At 42.0% G+C, this 27,062-nt stretch overlaps 1 protein-coding gene across 3 annotated transcripts; it reads right to left on the reverse strand.

The window, feature by feature from the left end:
- On the reverse strand, window positions 1–26,994 carry LOC124117369. 3 transcript variants are annotated; one of them, XM_048401392.1, is made up of 14 exons: window positions 26,158–26,994; window positions 24,025–24,081; window positions 20,134–20,242; window positions 19,085–19,221; window positions 18,009–18,140; window positions 17,041–17,148; window positions 15,988–16,061; window positions 13,747–13,882; window positions 12,149–12,683; window positions 11,240–11,402; window positions 7,935–8,018; window positions 5,343–5,416; window positions 941–1,038; window positions 1–528 (listed from the first exon to the last, which is right to left on the reverse strand). In XM_048401392.1, the coding sequence occupies exons 2-14, from the start codon at window positions 24,055–24,057 to the stop codon at window positions 331–333; spliced, it is 1,881 nt and encodes a 626-aa protein (XP_048257349.1). In that variant the 5' UTR covers window positions 24,058–24,081; window positions 26,158–26,994; the 3' UTR covers window positions 1–330. The 3 variants fall into 3 exon arrangements, with proteins under 3 accessions (XP_048257349.1, XP_048257348.1, XP_048257350.1); XM_048401391.1 differs by having other exon boundaries at window positions 26,893–26,993; XM_048401393.1 differs by lacking the exons at window positions 19,085–19,221; window positions 20,134–20,242; window positions 24,025–24,081; window positions 26,158–26,994 and adding an exon at window positions 18,423–18,527.
- Between the last annotated feature and the right edge of the window lie 68 nt (window positions 26,995–27,062).

Consider the following 27,062-nt stretch of genomic DNA (forward strand, 5'->3'; position numbering starts at 1 on the left):
TAGTGTTACAATTTTTTAATAACACTTAAAAAATCATATTGGAAACAAGGACATCTTTTGAGCCCAGACACATTGACCTTGATGTCTAGTCTGATACTGCTTGCTGAAACTGTGTATTGTATAGAGCTGTACAAGAAACCATAAGGTGTTGAGTCAAAATTCTGACCACTCAGGTGTAGGGTTCAACTAGAATAACCTTGACGTCTTGTGGACTATTTCAGCTTGGTTACACTGTGTAATGCATAGTGACATGCCACAGCCATTTCAACCACATGTACATGATTGAACTGACATGACCTTGACCTCTTGGAGATAATTGACCTTGTCCTTTTATACCACCACTGTGTCAAAGATGTGGTAGTTGACACTGGTGGTGCCAGTGTAGGCAGCAATACAACATTCAACCCAAGGCTTGTCACCAATGTTGACATCTGCTGGACAAATCTGGTTCAAAGCGTCCTTGACCTCCGTGAAAATTGCTGGGTGGCTCAATGCTTCTTCTGGTGGAATGTCTTTCAAGAACTTTGTCTGGAATAGAACAAATGTCAATATCTGACCTTTCCATGATAGTGAGTGAGTGAGTATGGTTTTACGCCGCTTTTAGCAATATTCAAGCAATATCATGGTGGGGGACACCAGGAATGGGCTTCACACATTGTACCCATGTCGGGAATCAAACCCGGGTCTTCAGTGTGATGAGCGAACGCTTTGACCACTAGGCTACCCGACCGCCCCTCTTTCCATGATAGTGTACCTGTATAACAATACTGAGATGAAACAAGAACCTCAGGTACAGAAGCTCACCTTCACTAATCCTTTTGTAACAGACAAAATACTCAATGATTGGAAGCAATGGTTTGTTTTGGAAGAAGAATTTGACTTAAATGACAGTTATATTGCCCTCCGATCTGTCTGCAAGACAAGATTCTTCTTCACTTACTGCCTCTCCTCGCCACAGATTAGCCACCAGCCATCCACTTCCATCATGCAACAGTAGGCGCAGCACATACGTCAGTTCAAGGTCACCCACAATATCATCTGAGAAATCAACAAAATCATTCAACATCTATCGCAAACAGCACAAAATGTATTTATCTTGCTCAGGTTGTTTGTTTGTTGTTTAACGCCGCACTCAGCAATATTCCAGCTATATGACAGTGGTCTGTAAATAATCGAGTCTGGACTAGAAAATCCAGTGATTGACATCATGCATCGATCCCAATTGATCGGATCGATGACATGCATCAGCCAAGTCAGCAAGCCTGACCACCCGATCCTGTTAGTTGCCTCTTACGACAAGCATAGTCGCCTTTTACGACAAGCATGGGTTGCTGAAGACCTATTCTAGCTGGATCGTTATGGGTAGCTGGCAACGTGAGCGACGATCCATAACATCAAGGTCAGTCGATACAGAATCAGGATGGCTCTGTGACAACCATGGGTAGAAAGTTTCATATATTAACAGTATTGTTGCCAGTGTTTCCAGGCGCTTCCCAGCTAACACACTATGCTTTCACAACGTTGTGGTAATGTTGTGGATTGGTATTATCTTGTTATAATGTTTTCACAACGTTGTTATTACATTACTGTGTAATGTTTTTACACAAAGTTAAAACTTGGCACATTTACGTTGTGAAAACGTTGTGCATTAGACATGACACACTGTTTTGTAACTACGTTTCGGAAACATTGGTGAAACGCTATACAGTTTGCTTCTTGAGTCATATGGAAATAGAATTGCTTCATCAAAACTTGATTTCGTCAGAACACCAAGGCAGTAATGCATTACTTTCCTATATATTCGGCATTTGGATTTTTATCCCTTAATACTTAAATCTCCAGAACGTAATTGCGTCTCTCTAAGACAACTACTATTACGCTACATTGTAAAGTTATTCCAAAACGTTGCAAATATATGTTATGAAAACGTTGTGCATTGAACATAACAAAACATTTTTTAAAATAATAAATGCAGATCTACCATTTATAATTTTTTATTTTTTTAAACATATACATCTATTTATGAAGTCTAATGAAAATAAAGCTTACATGAGTAAGAAAAAGCTCCGTGTTTTCTTAGTAGCGTTTTACTCATATCGTGTTACAAGAAATAGTACAGTCAAACAATTAGGCCTGTGTGACAGCGACTGCTGAAAAGTAAAGCCTTGTCACATTATCGTGGCAGATATGTTCTCATCTGCCATCTTAGCTCAAGCTCACTCTGGACATATTACAACCAAGTGATTGTGCACCAGCTGGAACTGGATAATTGATCTGTGAATTCGGATGAGGTAAGTTAATTTTTCAAAAGCAGTCTCCGCTATGTGTTATGTTTCTGTACATGCAGATAGGCACATGATTAATGTATCCTGTTACTAAGTGAGTGAGTGAGTTTGATTTTACGCTGCTTTTAGCAATATTCCAGCAATTTCACGGCGGGGGACACCAGAAATCGGCTTCACACATTGTACCAATGCCGGGAATCGAACCCGGGTCTTGGGCGTGACAAGCGAACGCTTTAACCACTAGGCTACCCGACCGCCCCCTGTTACTCAGAACTAGCGGTGTTTCAATGAACTTTGAACTTTCACCGAGTGTCAGTGTTGATATTGATATTACGACACAGACCATAATGTATTTAGTGGTGAAGGAGGCCTAGTTTATTTTCCCATATTATTATTATTATGTTGGATACAAAGGGTAATTATCAAGGGCAAACAGTATCTGTTTGACCAGAATTCAGTCGGGGGGCGTTTTGTGGCCGTCATATTATTATCGGTTTTTGATTGTACCATACAGCAAATATATAACGTGTGCATCGCTTACTGACCACTGACAGTTATCGCAATTTCTTCCGTGTCATTTCTGACATCACTCATTATTTAAAGTTTACTGTACATGTACTAATCTAATGACTTTGATTTTTGTGAAACTATGAGTAATTTTGCTCATTTCAGTCCTTGGGAAGAATTGAGTAGATTTCTGTTGTACAGTGAAGAGAGGGAATCAAAACAATGAAAGTTTTTCAGGTCGACTATCTGTAGACTGCTAGTTATTGCCCTAGTCTAAAGCGCTAAATGATGTTATTAAATTTAATTTTGGGGAAGAGACAGAAACATGCTTGCTGAAGACTAATAATTATCTCGGTCTGAAATATCCTAAATGTGGATCATCTGGTTATTGGAGTTGTCTAAAGTCATATTATAGCGAGGAGCTTATAATGTGTATTTTTGAAATTTCCCAAAAAGAATCAATTCATCTTTTTCGGATATATATGTCCGACTCCCTGCCAATGAAAACGAGAAACAGTAAAACGAGTCTCTCGTCGTTCGCTGTAACCGGGTCCTCAGTGATGTGGTGATAAGCTAGTTGACAGTCAAATATTTTCACAATATATTGTCAGTGAATTGGTCATCCTTTGTTGATTATTAAGGTGAGATAGGTGTAGTCAATGTGCACCAATGAAAAATACAATGACATTGATCGCAACCATATTCGTTCAGTTTTCGATCACCATATTTTGCCATGTACTATACAGAATAATATTTAACAATATTTAACTATATTATGTTCAATAAATGTAGTACCGAATAAATGTCATATGATACTTGGTTCAATGAAACCTTTTGACAATGAGTGAAAAACAAATGGTGATTGAAAACGAGTCTGGTTACAATGCTCGCTACGAAATCGTACTGGAGCTATAAACAGCGCAGCGATGAAGATGTAAATCGTAGTTAGTTACAAGGCCTGTTACTGTTTTATATATCTATTCCCGTTTGGGTTCCGGTTAAGAATAGGTCCCCAATAATCCATGTTTGTACTAACAGTTAAGGGGAGACAAAATGAAGGTTGGTTGTGGGTCATTGTACTCTGACCGAGGTTGTGGGATGTGGCTCATAATATCAATCACTGGTTTGTCTGGCCAAGAACCCATTCTTTTCAGACCGGAGTATGACATTGGAACTAACTTACATCAGGTGTTTCTTATAAAAGTACTCACTCAATAATTTTGTTACTTAAAATCTGTAGGCCGAGATATTTCCAATCCAACGTTGTAGATATGGATATTAAATTTACACAAGTTTGTCCTAAATGTTAGGCAATTATACAGTATATCTATCCTTTTGGATAAACTATAAATATATTCTTATTGAATAAAGTTCTAGTTTTGACTTTATTCTATTGTGGAACAGGGTGAAAATAAGACGAACATTCCAATAGATAAAAACAGGAATGTTCGATCAATGAGAAAAACACCAAATAAACCCAGGGCTGTGAATTATGTTAACATAAGTACCGTAAACCCATTGTCTATATACATGTTGGTGGTTTTGTGGCTTGAAATGAAAGCTAAGAATGTATTGGTATAAATAAATTGTGTTCTATCTTGTACCAGGGTTTGTATTCAACATGCATCTTGAAATTTTAGTTTCCACATCAAGTATTCAGCTACCTGAATCCGAAATGACTGTTAAAATATGTTTCCATCAAGCACTTGCTGATTATACATTATTGTTAGAATATTGATAAAACTTATCTCTTATTGAATTTTCTCTTCATATATATTTCAAATACCTGCTCGGGACTTTTTGGTATTTCAGGGAAGAGGATAAAGGCAAAACCAAAGAAAGAAGATTCTGAAATTAATAATTTCGAAAAGTGTATAAATTATCAATTATCTAAAAATATTAAAATGTCAACACAACTGTGTCTTGAAGTTCTTTATTAGAGATATACTATATAGTGTTGATGATTGACCGACCTTTTACTATTCAAGGGGTGAGGGTGGGACTTAGGATTTTTTACGGAAATTAGACATATTTTCGGTCACTACAAAACCAGATATATATTTTTTATTTTTGTTGCAGGCAATTTCTTTTTTTTCCACCAGTCTGAAGCATAATTAATTTTGTCAAGAATTTTCGGCAACAATATATTTTTTGGATAAAATCACAGGCCCCGATCCTTCCCAGAATATCAGTGCCTTATCATGTTGTGACAACATCCATGGTAGTCCACAGATTAACCTTGTAGGGACGTAATATCATAACATGAGCAATATACATTACAACATTACCACAACGTAAAATACAACGTTCCGACAATTTTACAATGTTCCCAAAGCTTAAAATACAATGTTGTGACGACGTGAAAATGACGTATCACAACGTTGGCCTACATCGTTGTGACAACATAATGTGAGTCCACAGAATAAAGTTGCTGGGATATTGTAACATAGTAAACACAACGGTGACACAACGTTGTAACAGTGTGAAATTGTTAGCTGGGTTCAGAGAATCATTCTGATATTACTATCAGAGAAGTGTTGCCACAGTTACCTGACTTATCAGTACATCGAGGACACATCCTGGCATCATCGGTCTCCAAATTCAGCAACAGATCACTCAACGACCTGAAGAGAAACAATGATGAATCATCTGCTAAACTATGCTCAACGACCTCAGAGAGCATCTGCTAAACTACGCTCAACGACCTCAGAGAGCATCTGCTAAACTACGATCAACGACCTCAGAGAGCATCTGCTAAACTACGATGAACGACCTCAGAGAGCATCTGCCAAACTACGCTCAACGACCTCAGAGAGCATCTGCTAAACTACGATCAACGACCTCAGAGAGCATCTGCTAAACTACGATCAACGACCTCAGAGAGCATCTGCTAAACTACGATCAACGACCTCAGAGAGCATCTGCTAAACTACGATGAACGACCTCAGAGAGCATCTGCCAAACTACGCTCAACGACCTCAGAGAGCATCTGCTAAACGACCTCAGAAACATCTGCTAAACTACGCTCAGCGACCTCAGAGCATCTGCTTAACTACGCCCAACGACCTCAGAGAGCCTCTGCTAAATTACGCTCAATGACCTCAAAGAGCATCTGCTAAACTAGTGAGGAGCTACAAAATGTGTGTTGTTTTACTGTCGTCAGCAATATTCCAGCTTCTTCACAGCAGCCTGTAAATATACAGAGCTACGCAAATCATTGCCATATGGATACAGTGACATACAATCAGCTAAGACACGGAGACAGACCACCAAGTACCCTTCTTAGACTGCTCTACAACAAGTGAGTGAGTGAGTATGGTTTTACCCCACTTTTAGCAATATTCCAGCAATATCACGGCGGGGGACACCAGAAATGGGCTTCACACATTGTACCCATGTCGGGAATCGAACTCGGGTCTTCGGCGTGACGAGCGAACGCTTTAACCACTAGGCTACCCGACCGCCCCCTCTACAAAAAGCTTCACCCTGATTATGTTTCTTGAGTTGTCAACATCATACTCAGGCTTGTTGGTTTCAGCAAAGTGGTAAACATCTCAGACTTGCGCTATATTGGACTTTCCTCCCACACCAAAAACTGTCCAAAGGTGCGTAACACACAACTCACTCGCTGACGCATAACGGTAACCATGAGGTACCGAAAATGAATCCCACCTTTACATCCCAAATATTGGAGAGGGCTCTAATGATACCTATTATAGTTTCCTATCTATATTTGTTTGTATCTTTTCATAATTATAGTATATCCGCCATTCCAGCTATATGACAATCAACTGATTAATATTGTGAGCAATGATCCATGCCGTCGGGGGACAATGACACTTTATCAGCCAAGTCACCAAGCCTGACCACCTGATCCATTTGGTCACCTCTTGTGCCGATCTTGGATGGTGGGGATCAGTTTTAACCCAGAATCTCCATTCTGCCTCTTAGGGACAGTATGCAAAGAATGAAAGATCAACACTTGTCCTGCTAAAGAGCCGCGCTCCATCATCAAAGGAATGTTAAGATAAGGTGAGGTGAGGTGAAATTGGGTTTAACGTCATGTCCAAGATTATTGCACTTACATAGTGACGTGCATGCACTTGTGGTGTGGTGTGCGTGTGCGTGTGCCTCTCTCTGCTTGAACTAGTCCGGACTGATGCCGATTTATAGTGCTAGCTCACTGAGATACCATGCTGTAGTTTAACATGATTACCCCACTCAGACACAGTATACTGACTCCGAGTCAACCAATCCTTGTTTTAGCCCCTTTATGCCGAGCGCAAGGTAACAACCAGTACCATCTTTTAACGTCTTTTGGTATGAGGCGGCTGGGGATCGAACCTCGGACCTTCCGCTCTCAGGGTTAAGATAAGGGATGTTATCAGGACAGTACCTGGTACATGACACCAAAGTATTCATAAATTCATGATTGTACACATCCCCCATCATGCCTATAGATACTTGTATTGGCACATGACATCAGGATACGAGTACCAGCACAAAGTGTGGATATCATACAGGCAGCGGAATTATCAATGGCCCCCAAATACAAGGAGTCATAGCAGAGCTACTTCTTGTCTGACCTGTGTTTCCGTTTACCGGTAATTACCAGTTTTTAACCAGTGAAGCAAGCTTTGGACCGGTAAATCATGTGACTGCCAGTCCCCGTGGACCAGCAAATAAAGTACCTTTGTTGATGGACAAAACACAGGCAATATTCATATAAGTATATTTTTAGAATGAAGTCAGCTTGCCTGTTACCATCAGGGTTTCCCATTATCTATTTTCAGTGCAAGGAAAAAACATTTGGCTGTGCTTCGAGGTTAAATATATATTTGTAGAGACTTAGTCTTGAAATATTTAAAAACAAAGAGAAAATTGTGACTGAACTTTGTGTGAATAACAAGTAGATCTAACTAAGTTACTTTAGAGATGAAGTCATTGCATTGAACACGATGCTAAATAGTTAATACTGGATATTTTTCATATATTTTTGTATTTGTTGAAAGTTGAGTGACAAAAATAGGGGGGAAATCGGTAATTTTTAGAGTTGCCAGTCCATTAGGACTGGGAGTTTCAAAAGCCACCGGGAACACTGTCTGAGCAGCCATGTCAAGACACGCTGTGTGACCCACTGACCTGTCCTGGCCGCCATCACTGCAGCCGTTGTCTCCAATACCTATCCTGTCCCTCAGTTCCGCCTCATACTCGGTCACGCTGCACCTGTGTTGACAGAAACCACCAGTCTGACTTTTCACTGACAGCTATCATAGATAGAGAACATACCATCAAACAATGAGAAATCCATCTTCCTAGGGAAGAGAGTTAACTGACTTTAAAAGTCCAGTTTCCACCCTTGCCGAACTAGGTTGGAATCCCTGGGCTCGATCGTAGCGCCACCACTGGTTATTACGAGTTATGTCCCTTCTTAGCCCCTCCTATGGACCAATCAGATTCCATCACTTGCATTTGTTTCAAACAACATGGCGGCACCCAGTCAATACGATCTGATCGATAATCAAGATCTAAATTGTGATAAAATGGGTCTTACATCGCGAAGTGCATCAAATCACGCGAGCACCTTGATTAAAAACATGAAAAGGTTTTGAAAATGTTTGTTGACAACGAGTTGGCGCTGCACATGCTTTGCAAATCCTGCAATCGACCGAAATCTGCACAACAGTTTACGAACTGGATTTCGATTTCGTTGCGTGGTTTTGATTGGACGATGCATAGACTCATTAGTCCAGCCAAAATGTAACTTCATAATACCAGCCTATTTTGGCAAGGGTGGAAACTGGACTTTAATAGTCAGTTAACCCTCTTGCCTCGGGAAGATGGAAGAAATCAGAATCATTGTGTTTCTGAACAGAGCTCCAGATAAGACGTGTGTTGTCGTAAAATATAAACAACAAATCATCATTATCCAATTAACTCTGAGCTGCTCACATCATTTTTGTATGAATAATGTCAAGAACCCAAAACAGTACCACACAGATAGAACGACCATGGATAGAGCGAACAAACAGTACAATGAACTGTTACAAAATCTTGATTCATCTCACATATCTTATACAGAATATATGTACATGACAAACTCTCTACAGCGAATAAACGTTTACAGCTAACTGATATTTGAGCCCTGATAAGCTAATTACCACTAACAGTGAGTGCGTGAGTTGTGTTTAACGCCGCTTTTAACAGTATTCCAGTTACATCGGCGTGTCAGCTTAATGTGTGAGGAAAGCCCGAAGTGATGCAGGTCTCAGACGTTTACCACTTCAGTGAAACCCAGGTATAGTGCTGACAAACCTAGAAACATAATCGGGGCAAACAGGGATTTGAACCCACAATCATATGTTTCTGGCGTGCCCAAGGGACACAAATTTGCACAGAGAATCGCGGCACAGGAACTCGATGATAGTGTGTGTAACATGATATATTTGTATAGAGAAAACAATCACACCCCTCAATATGTATATAGAGGGTTGTGATTTTTTTTCTATATGAATATATATTGCTATACACGCTATCATCGAGTTCCTGTGAATCGCGGCGCCTTAGACGACTGGGCCACCCGTGCCCCAATTACCACTAATAAAGATGTGTAGAGCGAATTGAACATCTCACTCAGTGAGAGGCACTGACAATTGGTTATGCTCTATCAGCGGTGTGTCAACACAATTAGCAGTGACAATTTAACCCTGTGAAACTTGCTCTATGTGAATCTTATCTGTAATGGGATATATATTGTCTGTTTATTCTGTTGACTGTCATCAAGGAAGTTCAAAGGCAATAAGATAATTGAACCAACAACAGTTCACGGATTGGTATGCGGAGAAGGTGTCAACGAACTTGAAGGTAGATGACAAGAGAAAGGCTGTAGATCTGGGGAGTGTGATGAAGCCTATTGGTGCGCATTGCGTCAAGTCGGCCTTTGACGAAGTGTTGCGTGGGTGGCATCTGTCAGGACCGCTGGAGTTGTCAATGATGCCTAGTTTGACACAAGTGGGCAGAATTCTTGACCCCAGCAGTGAGTGAGTGAGTGAGTGAATTGGGTTTAACGCCGCTTTTAACAGTATTCCAGTTATATCGTGGCGTGTCAGCTTAATGTGGGAGGAAAGCCCGAAGTGATGCAGGTCTCAGACATTTACCACTTCCGTGAAACCCACGAGCATGGGTATGGTGCTGACAAACCTAGAAACATAATCGGGGAGGGATTCGAACCCACAATCATAGGTTTCTGGTGTGCCCAAGGGACGCAACTCTGCACAGCGAGTCGCGGCCCCTCAGATGACTGGGCCACCCGTGCCCCCGACCCCAGCAGTGATAACTTATTGGATACCCATTGTGTAATTCCTATTCTTTGAACAACATGGTTATATACTTGTTACATCTGCTGATCAATAAACCGTGTTTCTGTTTATATTCAGTTGGTACTTCCGCTATCCAAAGTGTGCAGTGAGGCTGTCTTATTGTTGATAATCATTTTGGAGACAAAAATGCTAAGTTTCACGAATGCGAGCAAAGACCATTTAATTCATATTCGCTTTAATTTCAAGACTTACAGTATATAACAAACTGATTTCAGGACCCATGTGCAAATGCTCTATATGTACATAACATAAATTATTCTCCCCTGTGATTTCGTTTTAACTATTTAAAGTAATCTTAGCTTTAGTGTCCAGTGTATATTTCATCATTTCAGTTATATGTTTTGTCTCCCCACCTGCTGTGATGGAATATCTTTAAAGAGCAAATGTTACGCTGTAATCTGTAGAAACCAAGGTTATAAAATTTCAAGTACCAGTATGTCGGCAGATAATTATACCCATTCTGCAAGAAACATTTAAAAACACGAGTAAATGCACAATGGGCCTAAAATTATCTGGAGCAGTCTGAACCTTACTTACTAACTTTGGAAATTTAACGTGCACTTTCCGACTGATGCGTATTTCGCACACGGGCCCGGCCAGGCCATTTAATGTGTTTCCGAAAGGCGCGAAAGTGGTGAGTGCAACCCAAGAAGGGGGTTTAGGGGTTGCTTATATAGAATTTGGGAATTTTGAGATTTGGAATAGATGCCGATGGGGTTGGGGAGGAGAACTAAGGGAGCTGGGTATGGTGGATGTTTGTTTGTTTATGTGATTTTGATTTGGTAGATTATTTTGTTTTTAGATGCGTTTTATTAGTTCCGTTTTGATTAAGAATACGCCTAAGGCCTTGAAGTTTTCTAGTTTATTTTGTGCGTTTAGTATTGCTTCTAGAGTGAGCGCCTTGTTTAGATTGAGGGTGGTTTGTAATAAACCTTTGACATCAGATATATCTATTACATCCTCCTTTAAGCATCATTCTGGAGATTCACCAGTCAACAGAAGTGAATGCAGTGCTACTGGCAACTCACATGGTCGGTCTAAAACTCACATGGTCGGTCTAAAACTCACATGAAGTGGCAAGTGTTGCAGTAAGCGCTGACCAGGTCTGTGGCTGCCGTTGGTGTGGGCTGGCAGTCCACGACCCGAGCCTTCACGCGGAACTTGAAAGGGACTGTGTGGGCGAGCACATCTTGTATGCGGGTCTGCTTCACGTGGGGGTGGTTTAGTATCACTGGCAAAATGGATAAACAATCACTGTGATCCCCCCATAGCAGCAGTTGTTAAGTGTTACGATGAAGCTGTTGAGAAGCGTGGTTAAGTAATACTTGAAAAAAGTGATAAAACTAATATTATATATCAGGGGCCTTTATCCTTTATGTAAAACATTTAATTGTTCAAATGGTGCTGTTCATATACGATTTGTTTCTTAGGGAATGTACATTTATTATAGGGGAGGTGGCCGAAGGGAAGGGAAGGGAAGGGAAGGGAAGGGAAGGGAAAGCTCATTTATCATAGAGGGGAGGAAGGAGTGAGTGAGTTGTGTTTAACGCTGCTTTTAACAGTATTCCAGTTATATCACGGCGTGTCAGCTTAATGTGGGAGGAAAGCCCGAAGAGATGCAGGTCTCAGACGTTCACCACTTTGGTGAAACCCACGAGCACGGGTATGGTGCTGACAAACCTAGAAACATAATCGGGGCGAACCGGGATTCGAACCAACAATCATAGGTTTCTGGCGTGCCCAGGGCACGCAACTCTGCACAGCGAATTGCGGAGCCTTAGACAACTGGCCCATCCGTGCCCCCTGGGGAGGAAGGGAGGAAGGAAGAGCAGGTGTCGGGGATATATGATACCACCCTAAGGCCAACCTCACTTGCCCCGCCTCCCCTTTAATGAATGACCAGTCCCTTAGAACGACAATCCGTAACTTGTGGACTTTCTTAGGATTCAGTTTGTGTGCACAAGTTCCCTCCCTTACCGGTTGCTGTCTCCTGCATACATCGTGACTCGTCACACACTTGAGCCGACAAGACATCACACGACAGTTGAAGGGCAGACATGTAACTTTCACCTTCTCCACCGTCATCTGATCTGATGCTATTTCTTGTTCTCTTTGCTCCACCACGTTCCCTGGAATAACAAGCAGTATTGGTTCTTTTCTGCGTCAGCTCCACATCAATCCCCTCATCAACTTCCACCCAGGACGCATGGCCCCGCGAGACTCCATCGCCAGAATTTGTCCCCACTTCCTTTTGTGTGGATGTGGAGTCCAGTTGTCTCCCTTTCTCCAGTCCACTCGCCGAGGGCAGATTAGTACCAGCAATGTTATCAAGTTTATCTAGCAGTGTTTTCACATCCCGTGACTGTTCATCCAGAAATAACACACCTCTGCCGTACATTGTCCCGCGGTGTAACACAAGCTCAACTGTTGGGAGGGCAGACAGGCTGTCCCCCTTGTCGCCACTCTTATACTCCATGGCATGCAGGTTGTAGAACTTCATAAACATGCCTGGCTGGAAACATAAAAACATTACATGGAGAATTTGGAGCTTTACCAGTACACAGATGATTTCATAGTAACTTAATCAGAAACACTCCATGCTAGAAGATATCCCCTTCACATGCTCCGATACACTCAAGATATCATCATCAGACAGCCACAAAAACACTGTATGCTAAATGATATCACATGATCCATTACAGTCCTTGCTAGATGATATCACATGATCCATTACAGTCCATGCTAGATGATATCACATGATCCATTACAGTCCTTGCTAGATGATATATGATCCATTACAGTCCTTGCTAGATGATATCACATGATCCGTTACAGTCCATGCTAGATGATATCACATGATTCGTTACAGTCCATGCTAGATGATATCACATGATCCATTAAGTTCATGCTAGATGATATCACATGATCCTTTACAGTTCATGCTAGATGACATCACATAATCTATTTGTTCATGCTGGATGATATCACATGATCCGTTTCAGTCCATGCTAGATGATATCACATAATCCATTTGTTCATGCTAGATGATATCACATGATCCATTACAGTCCATGCTAGATGATATCACATAATCCATTTGTTTATGCCAGATGATATCACATGATCCGTTTAAGTCCATGCTAGATAATTAAATATCACATGATCCGTTACAGTCCTTGCCAGATGATATCACATGATCCGTTACAGTCCATGCTAGATATCACATTCACAAGCTCCAATACATTCTTTGGCAGAAATCATTGCTAGAAATCATCAACAGAGGATCACGGAAACTCCATGATAGACAATAACACTCCATATAAGATATCACTCCACTCGTTCCGATACACTTTTTGCAAGATATCATCAGTCGCAGAAACACTGCATGCTAAATGTTAGGACCTTCACGCTGTACAGAAGATATATATACTTCATAGTATCATGACATGATCCAATAGACGCCATTTCAAATGATATCACAAGCTAGAAGATATCATTACACAATCACTAACACACCCCATGCCAGTTCTCATGCTTATTTCTGTGCGACATTTACAAACTCGTCCAAATCTTACCTGTGCTCTGCTGGCAGTACAGAAGTGGTCGTCAAACACTGAGACATCGTACAGATATCCGTCTGCTCTCTGCAGCAGACGCGGATCTGAGGCCACATCACACTCACTTCCATCAGTGTCCAGCTCTCGGACTGGGCTGGAATGTAAGTCAGTGAAGAACGCCATACAGAGTGGGGGAGTCAAGAATCAAGAAGGAATTGATGCCTAGCGGAAAGACAGACATATAATACTCAATTTGACGACTCTTCAATTGTATCTACTGTATCGATTTTCAAAAGGTAACTTCTAAAAAGTGTTGCAATAAGCAAGTCTAACAACAAGAAAAGTAATTGCGTCCTTGGAATAACAGTGAGTGAGTGAGTATGGTTTTACGCCACTTTTAGCAATATTCCAGCAATATCATGGCGGGGGACACCAGAAATGGGCTTCACACATTGTACCTATGTCGTGAAATCCAACCTGGGTCTTCGGCGTGACGAGCGAACGCTTTAACCACTTGGCTACCCGACCTCCCCCCGCTGGAATAACAAGGGCAGCTCCATCCCAATCTTTACTGAATGCCACAAAACTTGACAGCTGACCTCACGAATATTTGTCTATCTGATACCATCAAACAAGTTTACAGTTAACGGAAACTTAATGGCAGGAGTGTAATATCCGGCAAGTGCACTTGCATAGGAGTGAAAGGAACAAACTCTCGACATTCAAGCATTGCATAATATTGTTTACTTGACTACGGAAGTATTTTGGTAAGAGCATGAGTGCATATGTCGTGCATCATGACCCATGCCCGAAGTGCAAGCAGCAGGGCGTCCCAATGTATGAATTACACTCAATACCATGGCAGTGATCATTAAGCTTCTGTTGAGGTATACTGGAAATCTTGAAATTAACGCGAGTGTAAATTAAATGCGAAAAATGCGAGTGGCCTTTGTTCGCATTAATGAAACTTCGCATTTATGTCTCCAAAATGACTATCAACAATAAGACGGCCTCACTGCACACTTTGGATGGCGAAAATACCAACTTGAATAAATACACAAAGTGAGCAGCAGTTGTAACAAGTACATAACAATGTCATTTAAAGAATAGAAATAACACAATAGGCATCCGGTGAGTTATCTTTGCTGGGGTCAAGAGTTCTACCCACTTGTGTCAAACTAGGCATCACTGACCATTCCAATCAGTGAACTGTTATTGGTTCAATATTTTATTGCCTTTGAACTTCCTTAATGCCAGTCAACAGAATAAACATACCATATTTTCTTGAGTATAGTGCGCACCCCCCTCTAGTGGATTCAGTATTTTGGAGAAAAAAAATAATTTGAATATTATGCGCAGAAAAAATTACACCGTACCCCTTTAGCGAATTCCGGTAAACCAACGGGTGATGAGAAACTTGGTCAGTACAAATTTGAAATTAGAGATAAAAAATCCCCAGACATGTTGATTTACCGTTTAAATTGTATTTTTTGTTCTGCTAGGCATTGTTTTATATCCAGGGATTAAGATTACCTTGTGTATTTTCACGTAAACTAAGCCGGAAACAGCAATCAGCTGTACACACGTTTTCTTGGAATCTACCGGTGATTCGGTCAAGACACACCCAATGATATAACTTTACAGGATTTGAATGCAAGGATCGGCAAAAATTGTATCTGAAACTATTTTTTTTATCCGGAATAATATATTCCAATATCTTGTTATTTTAGTTGCAGCTTTTACTTAATATATTTCAAATAATTATAGAGCAGCTGATCACTATTACCGGTTATTATTTTTCATATGGAACCAGTTTGACCAGTCACCATCGAGGCGCCCGCGCACGTGATCGCGAGAACTTCGTGTTGACATAGAATCGTCAAACTATAACAAATATGACTTTTAACGAGTCAAAGCATGGCATTTATGATATATGTATCCATTCTCTGTCAAATGAAGTTCATTTCAAGGCGTCAATAGCGGTAATCTGACCGTGGTTGCTGTTAATAACCTTGTTTAAATTTTTGCTAGCTTAAATATGCGTTTATTTTTCCGGAAACTTGATTCTGCAAAGGTAAAGAGAGTTAACTGACTTTAAAAGTCCAGTTTCATCCTTGCCGAACTAGGCTGGAATTACTGGGCTCGATCGTAGTGCCAACAGTGGCTATTACCAGTTATGTCCCTTCTAAACCTCTCCTATGGAATCACCAAGGAATTGACGCAATAAGTTCTAAAGATGTCAGTCATGTAAACACCTACTAGATAGGTTTAGTTCCATCCCACACCCTCAACAAGAAGCAGACGCCATCCTCAATGACGCAAGTGGAGACCACCTGAAACAAAAGCAACTGCCAGAATAAACTCAACCTTGGATGTTCGTTTGTTGTCTGCACTCAGCAAGATACAGCTAGGGCGTTATATGTCGCGGCCTGTAATTAATCTAGTCTGGATAAAACAATCCAGTGATTGATATTATGAGCAGCAATCCACGGCATCGGAGTGTCATGACACTCCATCAACCAAGAAACAACACCCTAAAAAAAACCACCAAATATATTCTCTAGGTGTTAGAACACATCCACACAAGGTGGCGATTAGAAAGAGAATGAGTTGGCAGAGATACAAACATGATCAAAGTCGTATAAAGTTACTGTGCACAGGAGCACATAATTGATCCCATAGTTGCGTCCCTTGGGCACGCCAGAAGAAACTTATGATTGTGGTTTTGAATCCCAGTTTTCCCTGATTATGTTTCTAGGTTTGTCAGCACCATACCCGTGCTTGTGGGTTTCACCAAGTGGTAAAAGTCTGAGACCTGCATCACTTCGGGCTTTCCTCCCACATTAAGCTGACACGCCGTGATATAACTGGAATACTGTTAAAAGCGGTGTAAAACCCAACTCACTCACTCACAATTGATCCAGTTGTTGGTCAGCAATCATAGGGATCCTGGGATGTGTTTGAGTGAAGTGTTTTGTTTTAGAAGCTGGAAACATGGTTCAAGCATGTTTCAACATAGGGTCGAAGAAGAGAGAAGAAATACATAGTGTGAGATAGTATTAAAAAATGTACACATTGTCCTCTTGCAGGGAATCAAACCCTGTCTTCTACTTGATCAATTAACATCTGCATCATTCGGCCAGCCCATTGGCCCACAGGAAGCAGAAGCAAATCAATGTCAGCTCAGGAGGTTTTACTGATGTAAGTACTGACAAGGACATTAAGCTGAAGCAGGTTTTTTTTTCTATAAATAATAAGGTTAATTCAAACAGCAGTTAAGGTCTTTGAAAACACGCCTTGGACTGCACATACCTGGCAGGTGAGGTTGAAGTAGGCATTGACGGCAATGTCGGAAAGTGTAGCTGCTGCATCAACCACAGGTGTGTCACTAGTGCTGGACCAGTCAAACAGTTCCTTTACCTGGGCAACAGAACAAAACACTTCCCCTTTAGCTGGCCAACAGAATAAAACAGCTCCCCTTTAACTGGGCAACAGAAGAAAACATCTCCCCTTTAACTGGGCAACAGAATAAAACATCTCCCCTTTAGGAGGACAACAGAACAAAACAGTTGCCCTTTTGCTGGTCGAGAGAACAAACAGCTCCCCTTTAGCTGGGCAACAGAACAAAACAGTTTCTCTTTTGCTGATTGAGAGAACGACCAGCTCCCCTTTAGCAGGACAACAGAAGAAAACAGCTCCCCTTTGGCAGGCCTACAGAAGAAAACAGCTCCCCTTTAGCAGGACAACAGAAGAAAACAGCTCCCCTTTAGCAGGCCTACAGAAGAAAACAGCTCCCCTTTAGCAGGCCTACAGAAGAAAACAGCTCCCCTTTAGCAGGCCTACAGAAGAAAACAGCTCCCCTTTAGCAGGCCTACAGAAGAAAACAGCTCCCCTTTAGCAGGACAACAGAAGAAAACAGCTCCCCTTTAGCAGGCCTACAGAAGAAAACAGCTCCCCTTTAGCAGGACAACAGAAGAAAACAGCTCCCCTTTAGCAGGCCTACAGAAGAAAACAGCTCCCCTTTAGCAGGACAACAGAAGAAAACAGTTTCCCTTTTGCTGGTCGAGAGAACGAACAGCTCCCCTTTAGCAGGACAATAGAAGAAAACAGCTCCCCTTGAGCTGGCCTACAGAACAAAACAGCTCCGATTTTGCTGGGCAACAGAGCCAACCAGTTCTTTTAGCTGGGCAATCAAAATGTAATGACTAAAAGAGACCAAGTGGCAGCACAACAATCACTGCCTGCGCCATCAGACCACACCATGCTGCTTTAACGGTTACCTTTTTTTTATCTTCCTCGGAGTAAGTAAAGTTCGGGGAGGAAGACTGAGGTTTGGACTCAGGTGTGTTGAAGACGAGCCAGGAAAACCCTGCTGACGTTCCACCTTGCAGCTCCCCCTGGTGGGTTCCGATCTGGAACAAAAACATACAAACAATCTAAGACAAACACATGATGGATGTGTAGTTCCATATGTTGTAAGCAAGTATTTCTCAGATATATTCAAGGTGTACAACACTGCCGTCCTCCAAATGGGCACCAACCTTGAGGTCATGAAGGCGTACAACACTGACGTCCTCCACATGGGCACCAACCTTGAAGGCATGAAGGCGTACAACACTGCTGACCTCCACATGGGCACAAACCTTGAGGTCATGAAGGTGTACAACACTGGCGTCCTCCACATGGGCACCTACCTTGAGGCCATGAAGGTGTACAACACTGGCGTCCTCCACATGGGCACCTACCTTGAGGTCATGAAGGCGTACAACAATGCCGACCTCCATATGGGCACCTACCTTGAGGTCATGAAGGCGTACAACACTGCCGACCTCCACATGGACACCTACCTTGAGGCCATGAAGGCGTACAACACTGCCGACCTCCACATGGGCACCTACCTTGAGGCCATGAAGGCATACAACACTGCCGACCTCCACATGGAGACCTACCTTGAGGCCATGAAGGTATACGACACTGCCGACCTCAACATGGACACCTACCTTGAGGCAATGAAGGCATACAACACTGCCGACCTCCACATGGGCACCTACCTTGAGGCGATGAAGGCATACAACACTGCCGACCTCCACATGGGCACCTACCTTGAGGCCATGATGTGTACGACACTGCCGACCTCCACATGGGCACCTACCTTGAGGCCATGAAGGCGTACAACACTGCCGACCTCCACATGGGCACCTACCTTGAGGCCATGAAGGCGTACAACACTGCCGACCTCCACATAGAGACCTACCTTGAGGCCATGAAGGTATACGACACTGCCGACCTCAACATGGACACCTACCTTGAGGCGATGAAGGCATACAACACTGCCGACCTCGACGTGGGCACCTACCTTGAGGCGATGAAGGCGAACAACACTGCCGACCTCCACTTGAGGCACCTTGTTGGGTTTGAGAAACAGTACACACTTCAACTTCTGGTCTAGATCAAACAAAGTCTCATCTATGAGACTTAAGATCATGATGAGGTCTGGAAACATGAAGGGATTAGTTTGTATCAGGTTTAAAGCAAAGCATTTAGTTTGCTACAATGTCAGACTCTGTTGTCTGCCTCTAGGTGACTTCAAGTTAATTTAAGGATTGTGTTCCTGATGTTAATCTGCAGGTGACACTGTAAGTGAATACCATGTATAAACAGTATGAGTGAGAATGTTTTTACGCCACTTGTAGCAATATTCCAGCAATATCACGGCGGGGGAAACCAGAAATGGGCTTTACACATTGCACCCATGTCAGGAATCAAACCCTGGTCTTCGGCGTGATGAGCGAATGCTTTAACCAATAGGCTACCCGACCGCCCCTAAACATTATGAAGTAGAGTATCATGTAGAGTATCAGAGGTGAGGTGAAATGGGGTTTAAACCCCATTTCACCTCACCTCACCTCACCTCACTACATCATCGTAAATCCCAATATGTTAGAGAGCACATCAATAACACTGTATACATCCACCTTGTATTTGCTGTCAGTTTTTGTTCGGTATATAAGCGCAATAATCTTGGACGCGACGTTAACGTCGCGTCCAAGATTATTGCACTTATATTGCACGTGTGTGTGTGTGGCTGCTTGTACTAGTCCGGACTGATGCCGATTTATAGTGCTAGCCCACTGAGATACCATACTGCAGTTTAACATGAATACCCCACTCAGACACAGTATACTGACTCCGAGCCGACCAGCCCCTTAATGCCGAGCGCCAGACAGGATAACAAGTACCATCTTTTAACGTCTTTTGGTATGACGCGGCTGGGGATCGAACCCCGGACCTTCCCCTCTCCAGGCGGACGCTCTACCACTAGACCACGGAGGCGGTCCGTAGAGTATCAGAAGACAAGTGTACGCTTTCCTAACTATAGTGCATCATCCTTAGTGCGGTGCTCACCCGTTCCACGTGTTTGTTTGGGTGGCTTGAGGAACTTGACCACACCATACACATCCACCACAGTGTTTGCCTGGACATCTCTCAGTGTAGTGTAGACATACTTCCTCGACTTGAAAAGGAAAATTGTAAAGTTTACATTAAACTGTTTATTAATATACTTATCCTATATCACACTATGCATTTCTTCCTTCTTTCAATCCTTATGTGGAAACGAGCTTGAACCAAGTTTCCAGCTTCTATAAACATTTCACCCAAACAGATCCCAGCATCACCACGGGAGGGGATTGGTTGAGTGGGCATGTAGCATTTGAGATAGATAAGTCTACGAAATATACAATTTAATGTAAAATTTACAAATGTTTAAACATTATCCTATCTCACACTGCATTTATCTTGAGACATACACGAAGAAGCTGGTGCTAAACAGTGATTCAGACACTAAGCTATAACACTGCCTAAACTATAACACTGTCGGTAAGACAAGAACTTGTGAGAAGGTAAAAACACCCTAACAGGCGATGTGACCCCTTTACGCCAGTCGTCGATGTTGTTTGTTGTTAAATGCCGCACTCAGCAATATTCCCGCTAAATGATGGCGGTCTGTAAATAATCAAGTCTAGACCAGACAATCCAGTGATTCACATCATGATCATCGATACACGCAATGGGGAGACAATGACGTGCATCAACCAAGTCAGCGACCCTGACCACCTGACCTTATTAGTCGCCTCTTACAACCATCTTCCCGAGGCAAGAGAGTTAACAGACTTTAAAAGTCCAGTTCCCACCCTTGCCGAACTAGGCTGGAATTCCTGGGCTCGATCGTAGCGCCACCAGTGGTTATTATGAGTTATGTCCCTTCTAAGCCTCTCCTATGGACCATTCAAATTCCACCAATCGTATCACTTGCATTTGCTTCAAACAAAATAGCGGCGCCCAGTCAAGACGATCTGATCAAAACTCAAGATCTATATTGTGATATAATGGTTCTTAAATCGCAAAGCGCATCAAATCAAGTAAGCACCTTGATTAAAAACATAAAAAGATTTGTAAAATATCAGTTGACAACGAGTTGGTGGTTCATATGCTTTGCAAAACCTGCAATCGACCGAAAACTGCACGACAGTTTACGAACCGGATTTCGATTTCGTTGCACGATTTTGATTGGACTATGCATAGACTTAGTCCAGCCAAAATGTAACTCAATAATACCAGCCTAGTTCGGCAAGGGTGGAAACTTGTCTTCGCTTGCCTGGGGAAGATGCTTACCACAAGCATAGTCGCCTATAACGGCAAGCATGGGTTGCTGAAGACCTATTCTACCTCGGATCTTCACGGGTTGCCTTTTACGACAAGCATTGGTTGCTGAAGACCTATTCTACCCCGGATCTTCACGGGTCGCCTTTGATGACAAGCATGGATTGCTGAAGACCTATTCTGCCCTGGATCTTCACGGGTCGCCTTTTACGGCAAGCATGGGTTGCTGAAGACCTATTCTATCCTGGATCTTCACGGGTCGCCTTTTACGGCAAGCATGGGTTGCTGAAGACCTATTCTGCCCTGGATCTTCACGGGTCGCCTTTTACGGCAAGCATGGGTTGCTGAAGATCTATTCTATCCTGGATCTTCACGGGTTACAGCAATGATCATGATGATCAGCATTGGAATAGGTACACCTGCAGACCAGGCATTTATCATGTTCTGTTCCCATCCTCTCCTTCAATCTGTATCTCAGATGTTATTACGAATGAGGAGATAGCTCATGCAAAAAAAGAAAAAAAAAAAAAAGATTCTCTACGACTCGATACACATCTCCACAGAGTGGCGGTGGGAAAGAGAAAGATGTGGCATAGGTAGTCAGGTGATCAAGTCGTGAAAGGTCACATGCACAGGACTAGAGTATGTGACACATTTGTTTGGGTGGTGTGACCATGGTGATGCTGGGATGTGTTTTGGTGACACATTTTTAGGAGCTGGAAACTTTCTCCAAGCACATTTCCTAAAATAAAGATCGAAAGAAGGAAGAAATGCATAGTGTCAGATAGGATTAGTTTAAGATAAGAGTGGGAGAACATCTCATAGCTACAGATAAGAAGCAAATTTGCAAAAAAATACCCCCCCTCCAAAAAAAATAAATTATTCAAAACCCAATTACTTTCAATAAACTTGCGTACATTAAACAAAAAACTCAAATGTATAAAAATAGTATGTGTAAATACCCATTGAAGCTTTTTCAGCATGCGTACAAAGGAGCTAATTTCCGAAACACAATCACGAGCTAGTTTACTTTCCTAGTCAAGCGTATATATTTAGAACAGTTAAATACATCTAAAACATTATTTCATTTTTTTTCAAATCTTAAAATGTTGACTCATTTTGTGAAAAACCCAATAGAGTGATGAGTGAATGAGTGAGTTGGGTTTAACGCCGCTTTTAACAGTATTCCAGTTATATCGCGGCATGTCAGCTTAATGTAGGAGGAAAGCCCAAAGTAATGCAGGTCTTAGACGTTTACCACTTCCGTGAAACCCACGAGCACGGGTATAGTACTGACAAACCTAGAAACATAATTGGGGCGAACCAGGATTCGAACCCACAATCATAGGTTTCTGGCATGCCAAAGGGACGCAACTCTGCACTGCGAATCACGGCGCCTCAGACGACTGGGCCACCCGTGCCCCTCAATAGAGTGATGAATAGATGAGTGAAAAAATATTGGTTACCCAATGAAAAATGTAACAACCCAATTAAGACAGAAACCCTAAAGTAAAAACTCAATTGCTTAAAAAGGTATCTGGAGCTCTGAGATCTGGCTTGTAAGATCAAAGCATGAATGCTTCAGTCACAGATGAAAACACCGAGGTTGGAGCTGAATATGTGACATACAAAAGACCATAAACAGGAGAGTCTGGGATTAAAACTCACTATCAGTCAATCCTGGCACCACTAAGGGAGGCAACTGTGCACATCAACTGCAGCATCTCACTCAACTGTGGACCTGTACCCTGATGTTATGGAGCACCGATCTTACAGGTTGTATTAAACTCCATTTGCACCAACACCACTTGTTTAGAAGTAAATACTTTTTTTATCTATTTCTTTTCCAATATACCATATTCCCTCCCCTTATTAAAACCACATACAAGTAAATTTGTTTACAGCGATCAAGTCCATGAAACTGAAACACATTTGATGATAGTTACAGAGCAATTATATATATATAGTGAGTGAGTTGGGTTTAACGCCGCTTTTAACAGTATTCCAGTTATATCATGGCGTGTCAGCTTAATGTTGGAGGAAAGCCCGAAGTGATGCAGGTCTCAGACGTTTACCACATCGGTGAAACCCACGAACACGGTATGGTGCTGACAAACCTAGAAACATAATCGGGGCGAACCGGGATTCGACCACACAATCATAGGTTTCTGGCGTGTGCAAGGGACGCAACTCTGCACAGCGAATTGCGGCGCCTCAGACGACTGGGCCACCCGTGCCCTCCTTATATAATATAATATAATATATATATATATATATATATATATACCCCCAATGCACTGCTGTTTTCTGTAAAACAAATTGGTAATATACATATGAAAATATGGACTGACATGTAAATGTTTGGTCTCAACAGGGGTGCTTATAAAGATTACCTACCTAGTGGTCTAGAAGTGGGTCAAGGGGCACTTTTTGGAGCAGAGCACCAAATATGCTGAATACGGTACCTTTCTCAGCCTGTTCACCTGCTGAGACTGTTCTGGATAACACTGACTACTGGTATCTTTGCACAGCTAATGCAGGACACAAACAGAACTTCAATCCTTATTTCTATGTAGATTAACATGTTTTCTACTAACTTGGGAACAAGTTCCAGAAAATGTCAAAATTGATTACCTTTGCCTTAGCACCTGTGTTGGAAGTTGCCATAGCTAACCTTTCGGCACTGGTAACCTGGAACATAGATGGGTGCGTGAGTGTAGTTATGTCACATGAAGCAATATTCGGAAAGACTTCCGCCCGTATCTCCCCTCCAAAAGTTGTATATGTATGCATTGCCGCTCAATCCTTTTAGTTACCTATATTTTTTAGGGGGGATACGGTAGGAAGTCTTACCCAATATTCAAGTTGGACATGGCAGCATGGGACATCAAGCAAGGACTTAAAACATCATATCTATGTGAGGAATCAAACACATGTCTTCAGATCTGACAAGCAACTGACACACTAGCCCACCCCAGTGTCATGTACATGAAGATGTACATAGTCTTGGCACTACAGTGTGGCAGCTATACTACTGGCGCCTTGATCAAGTCTCTGGATCATGCAAACCAGTGGTTGATAGCACGAGCAAGCCTCCAGTGCATTACACAATCAGCCACTTCACTCATTGTGAAAATTCAATGCTTATTTTAGTGTTCTAATGACAAGCATGGCCACAGAGGGACCTGATCTGATATGGACTCCTTACAGGGTAAAAGTGAAACAAGAAACTCAACAGACATTCATGAAATATACAGCTGTTGGTTGGTTTGTTGTTTAACGAGCATCGATCCACGCAATTGGGGTCGATGACATGCATCAACCAAGTCAGCCAGCCTGACCACCCGATCGCCTTTTACGACAAGCATAGTCGCCTTTTACGGCAAGCATGGGTTGCTGAAGACCTATTCTACTCGGATCTTCACGGGGGGAAATATACAACTGACAGTTACTGATGCTTGTACACAATTTTAGTAGATACCCTCCTCACTTGAAAACACAAAGAGAATAGAACTGAAATTCTTATACATGTATCCTCTTTATTACACCTGTACTTGTTGGACATTGTGTAGGGCAACTTACATCTTCCTGAGGCAAGGGAGTTAACCAACTACATTGTATAAAAGTCCAGTTTCCAACCTTGCCAAACTAGGCTGGTATTATGGAGTTACGTTTTGACTGGAACAGCGAGTCTATGCATAGTCCAATCAAAATCGTGCAATGAAATCGAAATCTGGTTCGTAAACTGTCATGTACATTTTGGTCGATTGCAGGATTTGCAAAACATGTGCACCGCCAACGCGGTGTCAACAGATATTTTCTAAATCATTTCATGTTTTCAATCAAGGTGCTCACATGATTTGATGCACTTCATGATGTGGGACTCGTTTTATCACCATATAGATATTGATTATCGATCAGATCGTCTTGACTGGGTGCCGCCATTTTGTTTGAAGCAAATGCAAGTGATACGAGAGGTGGAATCTGATTGGTCCATAGGAGAGGCATGGAAGGGACATAACTCATTAAAGCCACAGTTGGCGCTACAATTGAGCACAGGAATTCCAGCCTAGATCGGCAAGTGAATGAGTGAGTTTGGTTTAATGCCGCTTTTAACAGTATTCCAGTTATATCGCGGCGTGTCAGCTTAATGTGGAAGGAAAGCGCAGGTACCAGACGTTTACCACTTTAGTGAAACCCACGAGCAGGGGTATTGTGCTGACAAACCTAGAAACATAATTGGGGCAAACCAGGATTCGAACCAACAATTATAGGTTTCTAGCGCGCCAAAGGGAAACAAAGCTGCAGAGCAAATTGTGGCACCATAGATGACTGGGCCACCCGTGCCCCCAGGTAGTGAGATAGGTGAAACCCACGAGCACGGTGCTGACAAACCTAGAAACATAATTGGGGTGAGCCAGGATTCGAACCCACAATCTTAGGTTTCTGGCATGCCCAAGGGACGCAACTCTGCATAGCGAATTGCAGCGCCTTTGACGACTGGGCCTCCCGTGCCCCCTAGTTCGGCAAGGGTGGAAACTGGACTTTTTAAGTCAGTTAACTCTTTCGGAAGATGGGCAACTTATTGCAAAAGTCTTTTAGCTAAAACAAAGAATATTGTTTGACAACATGGCAAATTTGATATGCAAATGTTTTACCTATTTCAAAATGGTTATTAATTTTCAATTTCTGTGTACCTAGAGTCTTAAAATATATTTATCATTTTAAAGATTTGTTAAGGTTTTCACTGATTGTTTTTTAGCTTACCTGTATTATCAAAATTGCTGCCTTATAACCTTAGCAATCTTATCTTGCTAATGACATTTTTCTACTTTCTACTATCCCAGGTGAGTGACACCAGTCTTCAGATTGCCAACATCAGCACCATTTCCTACACCAACATCACACATCCTCACAGCTACATCATCTATATTGGCAGTTAAAGGTCTATTTTAAGACACTGCAACACAGTATTGTGTTGACGAATTTTAATGCATAACTTGAATGTGTTGTTATGTCTAATACGTTTTTATTTATAGATCTATATCTTATTACAACATCCCACCAGTTAACCTTCACAGGTCAATGGTTCAAGTACCTTGCAATCTACATTGGAGAGTATCAATCACTGTTAATAATTAGACCCTTTAGCCTAAGTTTTGGGTTATCCTCAAACGACCTGACACACCTTGGGATGATATCGATGACTGGCAAATCTGGCAGTCCAAGGTAGTCTATGTCTGCTCAGATTGTCCAATTTATGTAAACACAAGCAGTTAATCGTTGTCTTAATTACAGAGTCCATGCCTCGGGCATAAATATATTTCTACGTCTAGGCCTACACAGGAAATTATCTGGAAACAGTCCAGTGGATCATTGTCTCCCTGAGAGCCCCCCCAGCTAGACTCCCAATTTCAACTTATGATGTAAGTCGGCTCTCTCTATGCGTAATTAGGGCGCGCAATCAGTGGCACGCTTGGCATGCATACCCAAAATACCTACGATAATGAAGGGAACTTTTAGCATAAAGAAAATCTTAAATTGACTCTGCAAATTGACATTTCTGGGCAGATATCGACTTGTCAATCAGCTGTTTTGACTTTTCGTAATATGGCGCTAAACTTTACACTCTCAAAACATGACGTTTTAGAAGGATTGTGGCTGTAACGAAA

Source organism: Haliotis rufescens, unplaced genomic scaffold (genome assembly GCF_023055435.1).
Source record: "Haliotis rufescens isolate VD_foot unplaced genomic scaffold, xgHalRufe1.0.p SCAF_22, whole genome shotgun sequence".
In the NCBI taxonomy this organism is placed as follows: Eukaryota; Metazoa; Mollusca; class Gastropoda; order Lepetellida; family Haliotidae; genus Haliotis; species Haliotis rufescens.